The following is a 19,710-nucleotide window of genomic DNA, read 5'->3' as shown; positions in this document are numbered from 1 at the left end:
ACACTCTCCTGCCAAACCTATCGCACTGGCGTTGGCAGCAGGACGGAGAGAGAAGGCAGTGGTAGAAGGAGGGGCTGGGTGACCCAGGGGAAGGAAGAAAAAAGTCACGTGTTTTAATGTGTTATTTGATTTTAATTGTCACAACTAAGTAGGTAGTATAATCCCCAGCATGTAAATTCTAATAAGAGAGTAAGAACTTGCCCAAGAGCACATGGCTAGTAAAGGAAAGCCAAAGTCTGCCTGACTCCAGAGACCGTTTTGCTAGATTTAATTATTTGTTCAAAATATTTTCTGCTCTCCTTGTGGGAAAGCTGTACTTCTTTCTCCGTTGATATAAGGCTGGGCCGTGTAACTTGCTCGGGCAAATGAATGATAGAGGAAGTGATGTGTGCTACCTCCCAGGAGAAGCTTTAAGAGCCAAGGTGTGTTTCTGCCATAGCTCCTTTTCCTCTGCTATGAGGCTAAGATGTCTCAAATATGGGATATGCTCCTTTAGCTTGGATCCTGAAACAAAGAGGGCATGTGACCTGCAATGGGCATCCAGTGTGAGCAAGAAGTAAACCTTTGTTGTTGGAAGCTTCTGAGTTGGTGGGGGATGTTTGTTACTGCAGCTTACCAAGCTGAGGCTATCTAATACAACCACACTCTTTCCATTTCACTTTCTTGTGTCTCTTGCCCGAGCCATGCCCTGGTTATTGGTCAAAATATTTATGTCTTTTCCTTTGGTTGCAGAAGAATGAGGAAACAGTTTGGTTTTTTAAAAAATTTATTTATCTTTGGCTGCTTTGGGTCTTTGTTGCTGCACGCGGGCTTTTGCTAGTTGCAGTGAGCGGGGGGTACTCTTTGTTGTGGTGCATGGGCTTCTCATTGTGGTGGCTTCTCTTCTTGCAGAGCCACAAGAGAAGGAGAGGAGGCTGCAAAGGCTTCTGGGGATGCCATCATAGGGAGATTTCTGCAGACAGAGACAAGCAGAGGGAGCTGTGGGTCCCATGGAGCAGCCTTCTCCTTGTAAATATCCAGGAGAAAGCAACACCTAGAGAACAGCGATTTATAAGAAATAAAAGACCAGTGTGTCTTCTCTTTTTACAATCAGACCAACACTGCTGGCCTTGCTTTATACAACTTCCAGGAACCAAATAAATAGCTTTTGCATTTTTGGCCTCTTCATGGAGATTAAAGCCGATTGTCCCAGCCCTGATAGAAGATGGAGGCCAGGGCTGTGAGCTGAAGGAAGTAGCCCATCTGGAGGCAGGGAGAGGAGTGTCTTCCTGGGAACTGGGTAGGGGATAGGCATGGGGTGCGGTGCTTGTGGGCCGTGTTGTGGAGCCAAAGAATACTGGTTGGGAAAGACACCAAGTTCCTTTAGAGGATGCTGAAGGTCTCTGGGTCTCTTGGTCCATGGAGCAGACTTTTGGGAGGAATGTCTCAAGGCACCTGGAGCAGCCATGCCTGACAGACAGAGGAGGACTAGCCCTCACCATAAGCGCACAGGCTTCAGTAGTTGCAGCATGCAGGCTCAGTAGTTGTGGCTCACAGGCTTAGTTGCTCTGCAGCATGTGGGATCTTCCCAGACCAGGGATCGAACCCGTGTCCCATGCATCGGCAGGCGATTCTTAACCACTGCACCACCAGGGAAGTCCTGAAACACTTTTTTAAATTTAGCAGTGTTCTCTACTAGATCCATACCTAGACTTCTTTCATACTTGGTTTTTATTTTTTAATGTGGGCTTTTTTCCATGATCCCTCAACCATAGGGAGACAGGCGTTCCCTGTCACACATACAGCTCCTGGAATCCGGCATGCTGTCTGGAGGTGACTAAAGGATGCCTTTTTGATTACTTGGGTCTTCTCTGAACTTCTTGTCTTTACCCTGAACCTTTTTCTGGATAGTTTCATTTTGCTTAAAATCCATGTGTTCTCTTTTGAGAGAAACATAAATCTAGCACTTCCTGAGCAAGTTTGAAATGACAGTGTGAGACACGTAATGTACCTCATAAGCTTGTTTTCCTCCTAATGTCTCTACATGGTTAGTGACAAATGAGGGCTATATAATCCTTTTTGATAGTAAGTTACCCCCAAAGCGTAAGAAGTGAAATTCCATGACCAGCCTAACGTTACATTGCATGTCGGGTGCAAAGCAGAAATGGAGCTCTGGTCCTTGCTTCTGATCCTTGGTTCATTTTATAAACTTCTCTGCCATGTTGTCCAATAAAAAAATAACTAATTAATGCATCTGTTCAGCAAATACTTATTGACTATACACCGGTAGCTCATACAGAGATGAAGCAGACCAGGGTACCCATCCTGTAAGACCACACAACTGAGCAGAAGAAAGGGTAAATGCATGATGACAGTCCAGTATAATGAGGTGTGGGGTGGCACGGGGGCCCAGAAAAGGAGCATCTCCACCAGCCTTGAGGGGGTGGCAGGGAGGGGAAGCAGCATGAGGGAGGGACGTCGGAGCTGAGTTTTGAATGATGACTGTGGGTGCTGGCAAAGCATGGGGGAGACCACATCAGGCAGGTGAACAGAGATGCAAGGGTGTCGAGGGATGGAGCAGCCTGGCAGGTCGTGCTGAGGTGGCTTGTGTCTTGAAGGTGGTACAGGCTGCTGCCCTTGCCTGTTCATTCCGACAGGAACTGACAAGCCCACGCCCTGGTGGGGGACATGGAATTTCCAGTTATTCTGGGTCTGGTTCCTGCACATGTGAGCTCTTGAGGGTCATTTGTAAATTTATGTATGTATGTATGTATGTATGTATGGCCACGTTGGGTCTTCACTGCTGCACGGGGGCTTCTCATTGATGGGCTCTAGGAGCGCAGGCTCAGTAGTTGTGGCGCACGGGCTTAGTTGCTCCGCGACATGTGGGATCTTCCCAGTCCAGGGCTCGAACCCGTGTCCCCTGCATTGGCAGGCAGATTCTTAACCACTGTGCCACCAGGGAAGCCCCTCTTGAGGGTCATTTGGCACTAACTGACCCTCTTATCAGAATGGGATGCAGCCATGTGCCCATGGGTACATGCAGTGATGTAGCCAGTTCCCTTCAGGCCTGCCTCCTTTTTGACCTCAGCGCTAAGTCCTAACCAAGGAAGTTTGGTTGGTGGCTCTGAAAGATCAATACTGGCAGCTTAAAGGTCCCCATTGACAAGCTGAACTGCTCCCCCTGCACACCTGGGGCAGGAGCTCACCGAGAACTCCTGAGCTGTCAGCATTTTGGGAAATCGGAGTCTGAAGCTGAGCTGTGGTCAGGGCGGAGGAGAGGCCTCTCGCCATCAACCGTGTCCAGAGGGACTGAGCTTATGCAGCTGCAGCATGAATCACTAATTACAACATAGATATCTTTGTGTTTGTTTAGGCTCCTAGTCAGAGCAAAAGAAACCAACTGTGGTTCACTTGAATTGAAGAAAATTTACTGGCAAAATAAAATGCTTGTTTCTAAGCATTTACAGAATCCGAGGGAGCTTTGACAGCCATGTTCAAAATTACAACAGGGATCACATACAGCCCTGCATTCTTGCTAGCCTCTGTTCTCAGCACCTCAAATGCAGCAACTCACTTAATCCCACAATAACACCGCAAGGTACCTCCTGCAGGAAGAGATTAAACAATTCACCAAAGGACACAGAGGATGTGAGTCGGGGTCCAAACCTGGCATTCAGGTTCCAAAGGCCTTCTCGAGCCCTAAGAAGCAGGAGCTACAAGAATGGTCTACTCCCAGGAGTCTGGTCAGGGACCTATAGAACAAATGCCTGTATTTCTGCATTTCTTTGCCCCTTTCTGTTTTGAGTCCCAAGGAGCTGGCATACTCCCAGCTAGAGCAGGGCATGTGCCTGCCCCTTGTTGGGTGATGACAGTGGTACTGGGGCCATGATCCCAGTCCTACCAGATGGTACCTGGAGGGAAAGAGGCAATTTCTCAAGGCAAAACAAAAGTACCATTAGGAAGGTTAATGGACGGCCAACAGCAGGGAAGCAGCGGTGCCTGCGATGGTCTGGAGAAGCCCTCTCTGGGATCTCATTGTGCTCAGAACCCCCGTCACTAGAGTGCCAGCCCCTGAACCCAGGGCTCTCCACGCAGGCTCTCTTTTCAACCTTGGAATAGCCCTTGGGGTGCATATCATTGCCCCCATTTCCAGTGAGGACACAAAGGCTCACAGAGAAACTTGGTCACATAGAATCAGGCTTTGAGTTCAGCCCTTGACTCCATAGTCCAGTCCACACATGGGAAGGCTTCTGGGCACATGGCTGGCAGGTCCAGGAGCTTAGTCCACTCTCCGGCCTGGTTAGTGCAAGGCTGAGCTGAGCTTCTGGGGAGCTTTGCCCCCGTCACCACCTCCCGTCCGCCAAAGCCTGAGTGGCTGGCTCGGCGGTGGGAACGGGGGATGTCAAACCAGCCACCGTGTAGTCACACCTCATCCACTCCTGGCCCTCTTCCCCCGTTGTCAGGATTCACAACTCTGTGATCTCAAACCTCTGTGAGGAAGGAGCCCTCCATCCCCTGGGCCACCCTGCATCCCACCCTCCACTTTGGGGGGACCGAGGGAGGAAAGTCAGAGGGTACCCAGCTCTATTTTTACTCAAGTCAAGTGGGGGAGGAGTGGTGCTCAGGAGATCCCACCAGGGCGGGCCCCCAGGGAGAAGCCCCGGGAAGAGGCCCTGGGCCCAGCAGGATGGGCCGGACGGGCCAGGCGGTGAGGCGGGGTCGCCACAGGCACCAGGCGTCGGAGCCCCCAGAAGTCAAGCTAGATGCCTCCAGCTGTACCCCGGGACCCCACCCAAGGGATCCAAGACTCACCCCTGGTTCTCTGCTGCCCCAGAGCACACGGCACTAAACTCAGTCAATTCACAAGCCACGCGAGCGAGCGAGCGCCTTTTGTGTGCAGGCCCCACGCTGGGCACACGGATGAATTCACGCCTCACTGGAGGAGCCTCGCTCCAGTGAGGGCCAGTGGACAAGTAACTAGATACCAGACAGACGGTGACAGGGACTAAAATTGGGGGTAAGCAAGAGGCTAAGGGGCAGCAGAGGAGAGGAGGATCCCACAGACTCATGGAGTCCAGGAAGACTTCATGGAAAAGGAGAAGTGCACCTGGCCTTGGGCAGGCTGATCCAGGGCTCCAGGTGGGCGTTATGAGGGCAAGTGACAGCTGGGACAAGGCTCACAATGCAGGGGGCGAAGCGAGGGGAGCGGATCTGCCAGAAGCCGGGGTCTGGGTTCAAAAGCCCCAGGGAGGGTGGAGGTGCTGACCCCCCTGGCACACCACTGGGCCTCCTCAGCAGTAGATGGCCAACGGGTGCCTGTTGACAAATCACCCAGTGACTGGGTGAAGGTCTTGACGGCCAGGCTGAAGGGTTCCCACCTTGTTCGGAAAGAGCCACAGGAGAGGAGACCTTGAGCCCCAAGGGCCAGGACGAGAGAGATTCCAGCAAAGACACAATTTCTTACTGAAGGAGGAGTGCATTTCCAGGCAGGACAGAACAGATCAGGGTCTACCCTGGTTTATGATGTAAGCAGGACAGCTGTGAACCTCCCACTTTAAACCCTTTTGTATTAGTGTGTGATATGAGTGTATCAAGGTACAGTTGCCCCGCTGTATGCGAGGATTCAACCATCTGTGGATCAAAATTAGTGAGGAAAAAAATTCCAGAAAGTTCCAAAAAGCAAAATTTGAATTAGCCACATGTTGGCAGCTCTTTTCATAGCATTTACGTGGTATTAGGTATTTTAAGTAATCTAGAGATGATTTAAAGTATGTGAGAGGATGTGTGTGGGTTACATGCAAATACTACACCATTTTATGAGGGACAGTTCTGGAGGCCAAGTCTGAGATCAAGGTGTCACAGGGCCCTGAAGTCTCTAGGGAAGGATCTATTCCAGGCCTCTCTCCCAGGCTCTGGCAGTTCCTTGGTTTGTGGTAGCATAACTCCAATCTCCACGTGGTGTTTTCCCTCTGTGTACATCTGTCTCTGTGTCCACATTTCCCCTTTTTATAAGGACACCAGCCACGTTGGATTAGGACCCACCCTAATGACCAAATTTTAACTTGTGTACCTCTGTAAAGACAGTGTCTCCAAATAAGGTCACATTCTGAGGTCCTAAGAGTTGGGACTCTGATGCATCTTTTTGGGCGGCCATAATTCAACCCATAACACCTCCCCTTGAGGCTGCCCAGGGTGCAGCCTTGAGTTGGGAAGGGCTGGATGATGGAGAGGTAGCACTCTGGCCGTTCTGCTTCTCTCCTACTGCCAGAGGCCTGTACCTACACACGCCCATGAGGTCCACATCTGCCGAATCAGCAAGGCCAATTGGGCTGCTCGTCTTAACGGGCATATGAGTCTTAAACAGAAGTTAAACCTAAGAGAGGAAAGCTCAGAAGCTCCCCGGGCAAGTGACAAGGCCAGGAGGTCACCACTATGTTAGCTGTTGGTGTCCCAGGGGCTGGGTCCTTGGGACCCCTTGGCAGGAGGGAGCATTTGAGAAGATGCAGGGAAAATATCTGCCTCCATCGATTCAGACTTCCCCAGTGGGGAGGGGGACTTATCATGGGAGGATGCAGTGGCCACCTGCTTGGGTGGAAAGTGAGTGGTCGCAGTGCTCAGGCCTCTCAGGAGGGTGCTTCAAAGGTAGTTTCTCTGCTTATCCGGGAGCCCCTGACTTTTGATTTTCTTAAACGAGTTCTCCACATCACTCTTTTATTACTGCTGTTCTGTCAAAGGATTAGGACATTTTTAACTCATTTTAGGGATTATCATCAGCCACGAATTTAAAAAGCCAACACCTGTTAGTGAGTGGAGGAGGAAAAGGGGAGAGGAAATGCCCCTTGGCCCCATTTCACAGCCTCTTCCTCTGTGCTGAGTGAGTGTGCCAGACACTCAGTGAAAATTCGGCTGTCCTTGACCGTGTGCCCCAGAAGCGCGGGAGCAGGGCGGCTAGCTCTCCCGGCGGGCTGATGTGCAGAGGCTCCTAATCGCTCCCCCCGGAGCCCTGGGAAGGCAGTTAGGCTGAGGGACAGGGAATCTAGCTTTAGGGACAGCAGAGTGAATCGCTGGGCGTACCCTCCGCAGATAAAAGCAAATCCTCCTTTTATTCTCCCCCAGAGTGTAGCTGCTTACATGTTCCCCCGACCTCTCCACTCTTGCATTACACAGCCTCCCAGTGTAATAGTGTCATACTGTGATTTATAATAAAATATATATTTGGTCTTCATCTCGGTTCCTGGCACAGAGCTCCTAAACCTCTAGGAATTTCCCAAATGATGGGTGATAAAATATCTTTTATGATGAGGTGATTGTTGGAAAGCCTCAGGTAACCGAAGGATGGACTGGTTGCCAGGGGAACGACCGTGTGGGTAGGGGCTGGAGCTTTCAGTATCCCCATTCACCCTTCCTCCCAAAGAAGGGGGATCCTGTAGGGCTGGGGTCTCATGCACCCTGTATGGGTCCTCTCCTCACCCCCTCCAGAGCCTCCATGTGCCCGTCTCACCCACCTTCTTCTGTCCCCAGGTGTGGTCCCTGTGGGTGGGATAGTACTCTCTCATGCAGTCTCCAGCTTTGTCACTGCATCTGCTTCAGTAGTAAGGGCACCCAAGGCCCTCTGCCGTGTTGCTGCACCTCAGTTTAGGCTGACCACCAGGGCAGTCATATTTATCTTGGTTGCTGGCCTCTTGGCGAAGAGCTTTTCCAGTGCTTCAGCGGGGCTTTTGCAGCCGTTGGCAGGTGGATCAGGAAAGGGGAAGCAGGCCTAGGTGGAGGAACCCTCTGGTCTTCCAGCAGAGGCAGGGAGAGGGAGGGCGTCGTTGGTTCTGTCGAGTAGGACTAAACTGGAGCAGGATCCGTGCCAGCGGTTAACTAGAAACAGTTAATACCCAGAAGTCGTGAAAAGAGTTTTGATCCGCAGGGTAGGGTTGGACTGCCAGTGCCCAGGACCAGATGGGGCTTCATGCCCTAGAAATGGCAGGTCCAGAGTGGCCACATGGCCATTTTAATTAAGCCCAGCGTGTAAGAGGATCGAGACGTGACTAGCTCAGGGCAGCTAGTCAGACAAAATCTAGAACAGAATCCATCCACTGACTGGATCTCTGCGGAGCACATTCTAGGTGTGAGGCCCGTGCTGCCTGCACAGAGGTGCACAGGACAGGCTTGCAGGGCGGTCGACAGGACAGGGGAGCAGATGCATTTCCCCTGGGCTGCCCATCTCAAGGAGAGTGAGACACGCCCTGGAAGGAGTGCCAAGGGCACGTTCCATCTGGGGAGGGGAGCAAAGCATCAAGAGGAGGGGCATTTGGCAGCCATCTCTAGATCCTTGGTGCCTAATTTCTGCACTTCTACTGGGTAATCCTGATGTCAGAGAACAAAGACCAAGTTTAAAAGGAGGCAACTTGGGACTTCCCTGGTGGCGCAGTGGTTAAGAATCCGCCTGCCAATGCAGGGGACACGGGTTCGATCCCTGGTCTGGGAAGATCCCACATGCCGTGGAGCAACTAAACCCGTGTGCCGCAACTACTGAGCCCACATGCTGCAACTACTGAAGCCCGCGCACCTAGAGCCTGTGCTCCACAACAAGAGAAGCTACCGCAGTGAGAAGCCCACTCACTGCAACAAAGAGCAGACCCCGCTCGCCACAACTAGAGAAAGCCTGCACGCACCAACAAAGACCCAACGCAGCCACAAATTAATTAATTAATTAATTTTAAAAAATAAATAAAAGGAGACAACTTGGAGGCTTCTCCACAGAGTCTGTGGCAAACATGAGAATTATCTCTGAAAGGTCCTAGTTGGGTAATTTAGATAATTCATGTCTTGGTCTGTTTGGGCTGCTATAAGCAAATCCCATAAAACAACAGAGATTTATTTCTCACAGTTCTGAAAGCTGGACATCCAAGATCCAGCTGCCGGCCTTACTTAGTTCCTGGTGAGGCTCTCTTCGGGCCTTGCAGACAGCCACCTTCTTACTGTGTCCTCAGGTGGCCTTTCCTCAGTGCAGTGGGAGGAGAGAGGGAAAGCGCTCTCCCATGTCTTTTCTTTAAGGGCACTGATCCCATCATGGGGGCCCCATCTACGTGACCTAATTGCCTCCCAAAGGTCCCATCTCCTAATACCTCATACTGCAGGTTAAGGCTTCAACATATGGATTTTGGGAGGACACATTCAGTCAGTAACAACCCATATATGATAGACCCAGACTGAACAATTAAGAGGATTTCGGGAAAGCTTGGGCTCTATTTCTAAGCATAATAGTAAGAACTCGTATGAGGTAGGGGTTGTTATTCCCACCTTACAGGGGAGGACCCTATAGAACAAAGAGATGAAGCATCTTCCCAAGATGCACAGCTAATGAATGACAGAGCCAAGATTTGACTATACTGGCCCAGAGTTCTCTTGCTTAATGCAGTATGAGGCCCTATAACACCATCCAGAATGGGAGGGAAAAGGCAGAAAGCTACCCCATGTACCTAGAAGCTACTCTTTTGGGATGCAGGCAAAGTGTGATGCTAGGCCAGGAAGCAGGTGGTTTGGCCCACTTGGAAATACATTTCTAAGCTGTCTGTCTAAACTTAGAGACACTGCAGCAATGTAGTTCTAACCTTAGAGGAATAAAAAGGCATAAAATACAATGTTTGATTCAAGTTAAAATCCATTCAGTCATTTAAAAAATTTTATCTTCAGTCTGGATATTTCCTTTCTTTCCAAGAGGATAGTATAACCAACATCCACAGAGACAGAACAATCCATTCTCATTTCTCAGACGGCAGGCTCTTCTCTCAGACCAGAAAGACACAATTTTCAGTGTCCCCTGCTGGCCCTTAGGTAGTCCCTGTGGAAAAGAGGAAGAGCATGTTTCAAAAAACTGAAGCCAAATACAATATGCTGTGAACCCATAACACGTTGCCAATAAGTGAACCACTTGCCCCTTGAGAAATGGGTTCCACCTTCGCCGCCCAAACCCTGACTCCTTTGCCACTAGAATAACCAGGTCCGGTTTCCACAGTGCTGTCACCTGGGCAAGGAGAGGTGTCTCGTGGCCACATCACACAGGAAGGAACTGGGGTCAAGAAAGGTTCAAGTGTGTGCTTGTCGGGACATCCCTCGACGGCAACCGGACCTCACATGGGTGTCCGGGCTCTTCCCGGAGACCAGCAGACCGGGCACAGGTCTTTGTGCAGGCGAGCATCCTGCTGGGCTGGGGCTGGACGGCGTCAAGAGAAAGCAGAGGGCAAGATCAAGGGCAAGTCTGGTGGGCCTGGAGCCGTGTCTACTGAGCTGTGAGATCATTCCCCTTTCAGCTGGGCGTTTGCCTAAGGTCCCTGGAGGCCTTCAAAGATCACTCTGTTCTGGGCTCCTTGCCAAGGTCCTGGGTCTACTTGCCAAGCAGGAAGCAGGTCCACAGGCCCTGGGGTGGGACGGGCCGCAGGGAGGCCAGGGCTGGCGGGGACAGAGCCCTGCTGGCTCCAGTTCCCCGGGTGAAGGGAAGGGGACTCTCACTAATGCAGCCTCTTGCCGGAAAAGGTGGTCACCGTGGTGATGGATCTATAGGGACCTGTCTTAGCTTAGCATTCGCTTCTAGTGGAGTAATTGCTTTGCTTTTTATTCAGCCAGTGAGCAGTTTTTGAGCCCCTGCTTTGTGCCAGTGCCTGGCTAGAAAGGCAAAGACAAAAAACAAAGTCCCCACCATGAAGGATTGTATAGGTTCCTGGGAATCGGGCCCTCCTTGGGGAGGGAAGGGGTGCAGCCTCAGTGGGCCCTCTGCTCTGGGTGATTGTGGTGGGGAGGGAGGTGCCACTCTTTTCTGGGCGCTGACGATGGGCCTGAGTGATGCTGACCTCGCTGGCTCCTGCTGGGCATGGAGCAGGCTGAGCTGCCCGAGGACCTGGACCCCTCTAAGGACAGATGCAAAGATCTGTGCTACCCAGGGACTTCCCTGGTGGTCCAGTGGTTGAGAATCTGTCTCCCAGTGCAGGGGACGGGGGTTCGATCCCTAGTTGGGGAACTAAGATCCCACATGCCACGGGGCAACTGAGCCCACGCGCCGCAAATAAGACCCAACGCGGCCAAATAAATAAATAAATATTAAAAATAAAAATAAAAAAAAAAGATCTGTGCTGCCCAGAACAGCAGCCACTGGCCAAACGTGGTGGCTGAAAACTTTAAATAAAATTTAAATCCAGTCCTTCAGTTACATTAGCCACCTTTCCAGTGCTCAGAGCCACCCATGCTGGTGGCAGCTGTATTAGAGCAGACACAGAACCCTCTGCTGTTCCTGTAAGGTCTACTGGATATTCTTCCTGCGTGGATAATTGCAACAGAAAGTGGTCCACGCCGGGTGCCTGTGGAGGGAGGGGCCTACACCAGCTGAGGTGGGGGGCATGGGGAAGCCAGTAGAAGAAGGAAGGGCTTCTCCGGAAGCCGCCTCTCTGCTGAGCCACACCTGAGGCTCCCAGCCATCTCCCAGCAGGACAGAGCCCAGACCTCACCTTGACCTCACCTTGAATGTTGGTGACCCTGGTCTGAGGCCCCTTCCTTCTCCCTGTGTCTCCTCATCCACTCCATGGCTATGTTTGTACCATCCAGTGGATTGCAAACTGCATCAGAACCCCCTGGAGAGCTTGTTAAAAGACAGGTTCCTGGGCTTCACCCCCAGTTTCTGATCAGTAAGACTGGGGTGAGGCCAGAGAATTTGCGTTTCTAACAAATTCCTGGATAACGCTGATGCTGTCAGTCCAAGAACCACACTTTGAAAACCATGGATATGGTCCAAAGAGTCACATTCATTGATTCATTCATTCAACAGATATTTGTTTCATGCTGCCATGGGCATGGTGCTCTTCCTACATGTGAGCAACCAGGCAAGGTCCCTATTCTGGGGAGCCTACATTTTCGGGAAGAGAGACAGACAGGAAACAAACCTGTGTTGGGTGGTGATGAACGTTATGAAGAAGAATAAAGCAGGGCAAAGGAAGAGGCCTCACTGACAGATCATATCTGAGCAGAGACCTAATGGAATATTACTCAGCCATGAAAAGGAACAAAATGGGGTCATTTGTAGAGCTGTCAATGGACATAGAGTCTGTCATACAGCGTGAGGTAAGTCAGAAAGAGAAAAACAAATATTGTATATTAACGCATATATGTGGGATCTAGAAAAAGCGGTACAGATGAACCTATTTGCAGGGCAGGAATAGAAATGAACGGATGTGTGGACACAATGGGGGAAGGGGAGGGGGGGACGAATTGGGAGATTAGGTTTGACATAAATACACCACCATGTGTAAAACAGATGGCTAGTGGGAACCTGCTGTATAGCACGGGAAGCTCAGCTCGGTGCTCTGTGATGACCCAGATGGGTGGGATGTGGGGTGGGAGGGAGGGAAGTCCCTGAGGGAGGGGATATATGTATACATAGAGCTGATTCACTTCATTGTATAGCAGAAACAACATTGTAAAGCTATTACACTCCAATTAAAAAAAAAAAAAAGAAAAAGTGGAGAACAGGTATGACCCAGCCTTTCTGGCCCCGTTTTTGCTCTGCCCTCAGCTTTTTACTCTGAAACGTAAGAGTCGTGTTAAAAATCAAGGGCACCAGTCTATTCAATAGCAAGATTTTGAAGACAAATTCGATGGTGTGTGTATGTGTTTCATTCAAAAGAAGCCTGAGGCTAAAGGCCATAGATTTGATCCCAGCCTGCAGCTCTGCCTTTGGGTCCCAGCAGCTGGGCAGGGTGAGGAGTCCCTAGTGCTAAGGAGGAGGCCGTCGTCATCCCCTTCCACGTGATGCCCTGGGACCCCCAGTCCATAGGGCTCAGGCTCACTTCCAGTTCCCTTTCCCGCCCATCCTGCTTAGGCCAAAAGGCGTCTGTGCAGGGTGGCATGGGCAGAGCGTGTCCTGGGGCCTGGGATTCCCTCGCCTAGGCGTCTGAGTTCCTACTGATGGGGGGGTACGACTGCTACAGCGGGGAGGGGGCCAGACCCGGCCAAGGCTCTACTTGCCTTCTTGTCCTGGGTCCTGTCAGCCTGAGCCAGTTAGCTGAATGCTCCTTACTTCTACCCAGCTTTGGGGTCCAGACAGAAGAGTGTTGGTCAACCAACACTTTATCAACCATTGCTGGAAAAATAAGCACATGCAATAGAGTGCGGGAGTCAATAGCGGTCCCTTCCTACGTGAGGACGGTTCCTGGGTTCTACCCTCTTATAAACACAAGCCTTTATGATGAAGTGCAGACCAAGTGCCTTTAACACCTAATTTTCCTTTTCAACCTGTGATATCTTTTAGGCCCAACTGTCTCAGGCCTTAAATGGAGTTTCCGATAAGGCAAAAGAAGCCAAGGAATTTCTAGTTCAATTGAAGAACATTCTGCAGCAGATCCAGGTGAGCAGAGCTCCCGCTGGGAGGGGAGTCCCTGCAGGAGGTACATGAAGCTGAGCAGAGGAAAGGAAAGGCCCCGTGGCAGGTGCTTTTCAGTGCTGAATGTGAGAAGGCCTAATTGTCCCACTGCACACCCTCAGAGTTGCGGACATCACCCACTCAATCCACTGACACCCCCATGACATCTGATAGGAAAGGGATTTTGCATAACTCAGGGAGAATCCTAGAAAGAGAGCCGGGCAGAAATAATGCAGCACTCTGCGTGGCCACGTAGCCCTAGGTGGTATCTGTATACGGTGCTTTTGTACCAACGCATCAAAATATAAAAGCATCATTTACTAAACAAATGTATTTACTGAGCACCCATGGTTTGTCACATACAAGCCCGATGCAGATCAATAAGGCACAGCCTCTGTCCCCAGGAGCTCTGTCTGTCGGGGAGAGAGCGTATAAATACATGCACGTGTGGAGGAACTTTCACACAGATCACAAACCATAGAGCATTCCGGTGTCTGGATGGGAAAAAGGACTGAGGGCACTGAATTCCTAACCAGCCAATAAAAACCATCCTTCCTAATAAGTGAAAGCCCAGAATTCAGCTGCCAGGCATTTCCTGTCCTGGTTCTGATGTTTCAGGGACACCGGAGGTATCCGTTTGATGGGGCTGCTGTAACAAGGTACCATCGATTGAGTGGCTTCAACAGTAACTTATTTTCTCATAGTTCTGGAGGCTGGAAGTCCAAGATCAAGGTGTCAGCAGGAATGGCTCCTCCCAGGGCCTCTCTCCTTGGTCTACAGACAGCCATCTTCTCCCTGTGTCCTCACACCGTCCTCCCTCTGTGTGTGTCTGTGTCATGATCTCCTCTTGTAAGGACACCAGTCAGACTGGATCAGGGCCCAGCCTGATGACATCATTTAACTTACTTCTTTCAAGGTCCTGTCTCCAAACACAGTCCCATTCTGAGGTCATAGGGGTTAGGACTTAAAATAGGAACTTGGGGCAAGGGTGAGAGAGAACACCATCAGCCCATGACACGAGGTCTGAATCCAGGCTGACCTGAGTGATGTTGAAAGTTTTTGGGTTGTTTTTTTTTTTTTTTTTTAGAATTGAGAGACAGATCCTACAGCAAGAACAGTGGGTTTTGTTTGTTTTACTGTTTTCTGATTAGAGAAAGCAAAAGTATGTTATAGAAATTTTGAAAAGTAGAGAATAACAGAAGTAAGAAAAGTTCACCAATATCTCAGCCCCTGAGGTGACCCCCACACCATTCTGACATGTTGTTCCACTACCTTAACACACACACGTGCACACACAGTATGCAATTATGCTGCACACACTTGCAGCTGCTCTTTTTCCCCTTAGGTCTCTCTCATGAGCTTTTCCCATGACATTGAAAACCCTCACAAACCCTCATGGTTTGGATGACTCTGAATATTCACTCCATCCTATAGATGTGCAGAGACTCACATGTGCACTGTTTCCAGTTTAGTAATGGGATAGCTCACTCCGGGACGAGCTTGCTGGTGTGCCCCTGTGTCTCTAGTGCTGGCCACGTTTCCGAGTGTCTTCTCCCTAAAGCTGTCTGCATCCTGCAGGAGAACGGCCTGGACTACGAGGCCTGCCTGGTGGCTCAGTGTGACGCGCTGGTTGATGCTCTAACCCGGCAGAAAGCCAAGCTGCTTACCAAGGTTACCAAAGAGAGAGAACACAAGCTGAAGGTGGGTCCCCAGGCGGCCGACGCCCTCGGTCCCATCACAGCCTCTGAGCCGAGCTTGGGGGAGCACGCAGTGTAGGCTCTGGGTCAGTGTTAGTTGAGTGAACAAATGAATGAATGAACGAATGAACGAATGAATGAATGAATGAATGGGGAGAGGAAGGGCTGAGCAAGTTGGCCTGGGACCTACTCACACTCGTGTCACTTTCCCTGAAGCAATCAGCACCCCTGCTCTCTCTCCAAAGCTGGAGAGAGATGCCTGAATCCTGCTGTTTTTAGTCAGAAGGCCACCCTCTCCCATCTTCTCCCGGGCCCTGTTTTCTGTCGAAGGGACACTGCCTGTTCTCATCTTGCAGAGCAGAGGTGGCCACGGCAGGTGACAAGGCTCCAGCTCTCCCCCTTCTTCGGGCTTTCTGATGTCTGGTGCTCGCAGTGGTCAGCAGGGACACCACGGCCAGTGGCCACCGCGGCAGGGGGGAGGCTTCCCTCCACTCGGCACTGGGTCCCCGGGCCAGGCAGTTACCCCATGAACACCCTGCCTTGACAGAAACTACTCACCTCATTGTCTGGGCTCGATCTATTCTACAGACATTTCCCAACTGAATCAGGAAATGTTACTTTCAAGGAAAGAAGGAGTGAGCGTTGGGGATGATCCATGGTTTACATGCAAAGCAGCCGAGCCCCTTGAGTTTCCTCCCAACGAGTGAGACTGGGGCACCGGTCACTAGGAGGGTTTCAGAGGGTGCACGTTCTCTGCTTTTCTATCCAGAGTTCAGGAAGTTTGCTCTGTTGGGTGTGGCGACCCTGCTTGTTGGTAAGTGGGTCCATTTACCGCCCGCATAACGAGGGCACGTGGAGCTCAGGAACACAGCAGCAGCAGGAGAGGGTGCAAGGCAGCCAGGCCCCATGCCGCTTGCCGCTGCAGCCGGGCTGCTGTTCCTCGATGAGACAGTTACTAGGGATACTTCTCGTGGCAGATGGTTTGGGACCAGATCAATCACTGCACGCTGAAGCTGCGCCAGTCCACGGGGCTGATGGAGTACTGCCTGGAGGTGATCAAGGAGAACGACCCCTCTGGGTTTCTGCAGGTGAGCGGGCTAGGCATCATTCCTCCAAATCCACTGCCATGCCCCAGACTAGCCGAGATTCTAGGAAGGTCCCTCCCAGCGGCTTGGAGTTGAGCAGAATCTCCTGTGCTCAGCGATTCCAGAAGACCTAGGTTCTCATCTTGGCTCTGCATCTCACTAGCTGTGACCCTGGCTCTGTGTCATCCATCCTTAAATGAGGAGATCAAACATCATAATCTCTAGGGCTGAAATGCCGTGCTTTCGTGCCTCGACTTGAAACCCCAATTCAACATTTTCCCCACAGATGAGAAAAGACAGTCTTTGCCAATCAAGCTGGAAAGATTGCACAGGAAGAAGTGAGTCAGAAGAATCCACATGACCCGTTCCCTCAGGGTGCGGAGTCCTGCAGGTCTGGACACGTGACTGCTGCCTGCAAAGCCAGTGCAGCCTTGCTGGGCATCCTTCCAGCAGCCAGTCTGACTCGGGGTCACGAGCACCTCTTGGGATCATGTGTGTGATTCAGACGGAAGCTCTGTCCTCCGTCTCTGGGGAACATGATGAATCTCCTGGACTGGTCCCCAGGAAGGGTGCATAGGGTCATGGCTCTACAGGGACACGTGCAAATGTCTGAGTGAGCAGGACTTTCCAGCAGAGGAGAACAGAGCTGTGGGTTTGATGCAGTAAGAGTCTGGAGCAGAAGCTGCAGCAACAATGTGGAGGAAACACAGTGGGAGGGAGGGAGCTTCACGCTCCTGGGGATGAAGGACCTGCTTTCAGACCCTGGGACAAACCACTAGTATGTTTCACTTTGCAAAGTGCTAGATCTAGCAAAAGAGGTAGAGTGAAGACTGTTCTTGTATTTTTTTTTTTTTTTTTTTTTTTGCGATAACGCGGGCCTCTCACCGTTGTGGCCTCTCCCGTTGCGGAGCACAGGCTCCGGACGCACAGGCTCAGTGGCCATGGCTCACGGGCCCAGCTGCTCTGCGGCATGTGGGATCTTCCCGGACCGGGGCACGAACCCGTGTCCCCTGCATCGGCAGGCGAACTCTCAACCGCTGCGCCACCAGGGAAGCCCATGTTCTTGTATATTTTTAAAGTACTGAACTTCCCTAGTTGTCCAGTGGTTAGAACTCCGCGCTTCCACTGCAGGGGGCGTGGTTTTGATCCCTGGTTGGGGAAGACCCCACATGACGTGCAGTGCGGCCAAAATAAATAAATAAAGTAAAAAAATTCTTTTAAAAAGTATCATTTGCTTCACAAAAGGGTTTAGCCTAAAACAGCAAGTGCTTCTTTACATTTAACGTGACTAAGCTGTTAAAAGATGATCTCTGCCAGGGCTTGAGTGGGCGTGCTTAGCCACCGCAGCCCCCTGAGCCCACAAAGTCCCTGTCCCTTCCTTACCCCCTGCTATGTTATTTTCCCTTTGCACGTGGAAACCCTAAACTCTGTGCTTCCTTTAAGATCTCGGACGCCCTGATCAAGCGTGTCCAGGTGTCTCAAGAGCAGTGGGTCAAAGGTGCCCTGGAGCCCAAGGTGTCTGCAGAGTTTGAACTGACCTTGGACAGCGAGCCACTGCTGCAGGCCATCCACCAGCTGGACTTCATTCAGATGAAATGTAGGGGTGAGCCGTGGTTGGCCCAGTTCAGTTGATGCTTCTTCTGGAAGAGGCATCCACTCTGTGGCGCAGCTTAGCGCCTTCAGAAGACTTGTGACACTGGTGTGACACAGAGTGGGAGGGAGGGACTCCTGAGTCACAGACCTGGGTTCACATCCCAGCTCAGCGACCCTCAAGCTGGGTGACCTCTGTGGGTAGCACCCAGCCTGAGCAAAACTTTTCCCATTTGTGTAAGAGGACCATTTGTTCATTCAGAGACACCTATCGAGTATCTACCACGTGCCAGGTACCATCCTAGGTGCTCAGGACACAGCCGTGAGCAAGTCTACAGACTCCCTCACTAGACTGAGCTGATATTTAGAGAAAGAAATAGATAACACATCGATAATACAATACAACAGATAGTATAATGTAAACTGATAGTGGCAGGTGGGAAAAACAAGGTGCCTTTTGAGAAGGGGGCATTAGTAGACATGGGTGGGGGGGAGGTATTTTGAGGTGAGGAGGAAAGAGATGTAAGGGAAGAACATTCCAGAAGGCCGAGGGGTGGTGAGTGCAAAGGCCCCGAGGCAGGTATAAGTGTTCTGTGTTCCAAAAAGAGCGAGAAGGTCAGAGGTGAGAGCAGACGGGAGAAGGTGGTGGATCGTAGCGGTGAGTTCAGAGACCCACGGGGGACACGAGCTAAGGGTTAAGTAAAGTTTGCATAACTTTCCCCAGGTTACAAAATTATCAAGTGACGTCACCCTGCCTCTCCAAAGACCTTAAGGGTACATTCAGGAGAGGGAATGAAGCTCTTTGGTTTTTTTAGACCAATATATCCAAGGGCTGAGTGCCACACCTACAGAATCTGTGAACTCCAGAAAATCCTTACTTGCAAAATGCATGGCCATTTTTAAACCAGATACCCAGTCTCTTGTGCATCTCTGTGCTTTCTCCCATACTCAGTTTGCACCTCCCAATCTCACCTTAATAGAACTTATGAGACACTTGACTCAAATCCCTAATTCCATGGGTTGACTGCCCGATACGGTAAGATCGCCTCTCCTTCCGGGATCTAGTTCCCGGGGCCTTTAAAATGCTTCCAGACAAAGGTTTCAGTGGGTCTTTGCATTTTGCCCTTCCCCGCCCCCGAGGGCACCTTCCGGGCCCCAGGTGTGAGCTGCTCGCTGCCCTGTGCAGAGGGTCCACAGAGGCCGGGCTGCAAGTCCTCGCCAGCTGCTCATGGGGCCGAGTTAAAACCAGTGATTCTCAGTGGGCAGGTGGGCAGGGGGCAGCTCTTCCTCAGGGCTCCAGACCCAGAGGGATGGAGGCACCTGCCAGGCCTCTCCCTGCCCCAGATCCCAGGACCCCCGTCCAGGGTTGAGAAGCACACCGAGCTGTGCCCACGAGCAGCCAGGAGTGACACAGGGGGGGCCACCTTTTGCTCCTGGGGTGCGGCCGGGTCCACGCAGCCGCCCTGTGCCCTGCAGGTGTTTGTGCACTAAAGCCCACCTGTCCCCGTCACAGTGCCACCTGTGCCCCTGCTGCAGCTGGAGAAGTGCTGCACCCGGAACAACAGCGTCACGCTGGCCTGGAGGACACCGCCCTTCACCCACAGCACCGTGGACGGCTACATCCTGGAGCTGGACGACGGAGACGGGGGCCAGTTCCGGGTGAGGCCCCGCTGCTTGCCTGGGGGAGCTCGCACTGTCCCAGCCTCTGCACCAGCCCAGGGGGCTGCCCTTAGCTCTGATGCCACCAGCGAGGGCATCGGCCCCCAGGACCCAGAGCCCGTGGGCCTGGGCTCACGGGACGTGGGGCTTCTCTACCGAGGGCTGGGTCTGGGCAAGCAGAGGTGGCAGCCACAGAAAGTTCTGGATGGTTTTTCTGTGAAGACTGACACAGGTCGGAGGCCGAGGTAGAGCTCTGAAAAGGTGTCCCCTGCGGCACCCACTTCCCAGTCGGCCCAGCAGC

At 51.6% G+C, this 19,710-nt stretch overlaps 1 protein-coding gene across 2 annotated transcripts in view; it reads left to right on the top strand.

The window, feature by feature from the left end:
- The window catches only part of TRIM67 (tripartite motif containing 67), a 51,004-nt gene that overhangs the window by 18,397 nt on the left and 12,897 nt on the right, over positions 1 to 19,710 (top strand). The window contains exons 2-6 of one of the 2 annotated variants that reach the window (XM_082609412.1): positions 13,268 to 13,363; positions 14,957 to 15,079; positions 16,053 to 16,163; positions 17,604 to 17,763; positions 19,264 to 19,409. In XM_082609412.1, coding sequence (XP_082465538.1) covers positions 13,268 to 13,363; positions 14,957 to 15,079; positions 16,053 to 16,163; positions 17,604 to 17,763; positions 19,264 to 19,409 — 636 coding nt within the window. The remainder of the gene's footprint in view (positions 1 to 13,267; positions 13,364 to 14,956; positions 15,080 to 16,052; positions 16,164 to 17,603; positions 17,764 to 19,263; positions 19,410 to 19,710) is intronic. The other variant, XM_082609411.1, reaches the window with a different exon arrangement.

The sequence above is a fragment of the Mesoplodon mirus genome, assembly GCF_964341445.2.
Source record: "Mesoplodon mirus genome assembly, chromosome: 2".
NCBI lineage: Eukaryota > Metazoa > Chordata > Mammalia > Artiodactyla > Ziphiidae > Mesoplodon > Mesoplodon mirus.
Note: the sequence above shows the minus strand (reverse complement) of the source record. Positions and strands in the feature narration are given on the sequence as shown.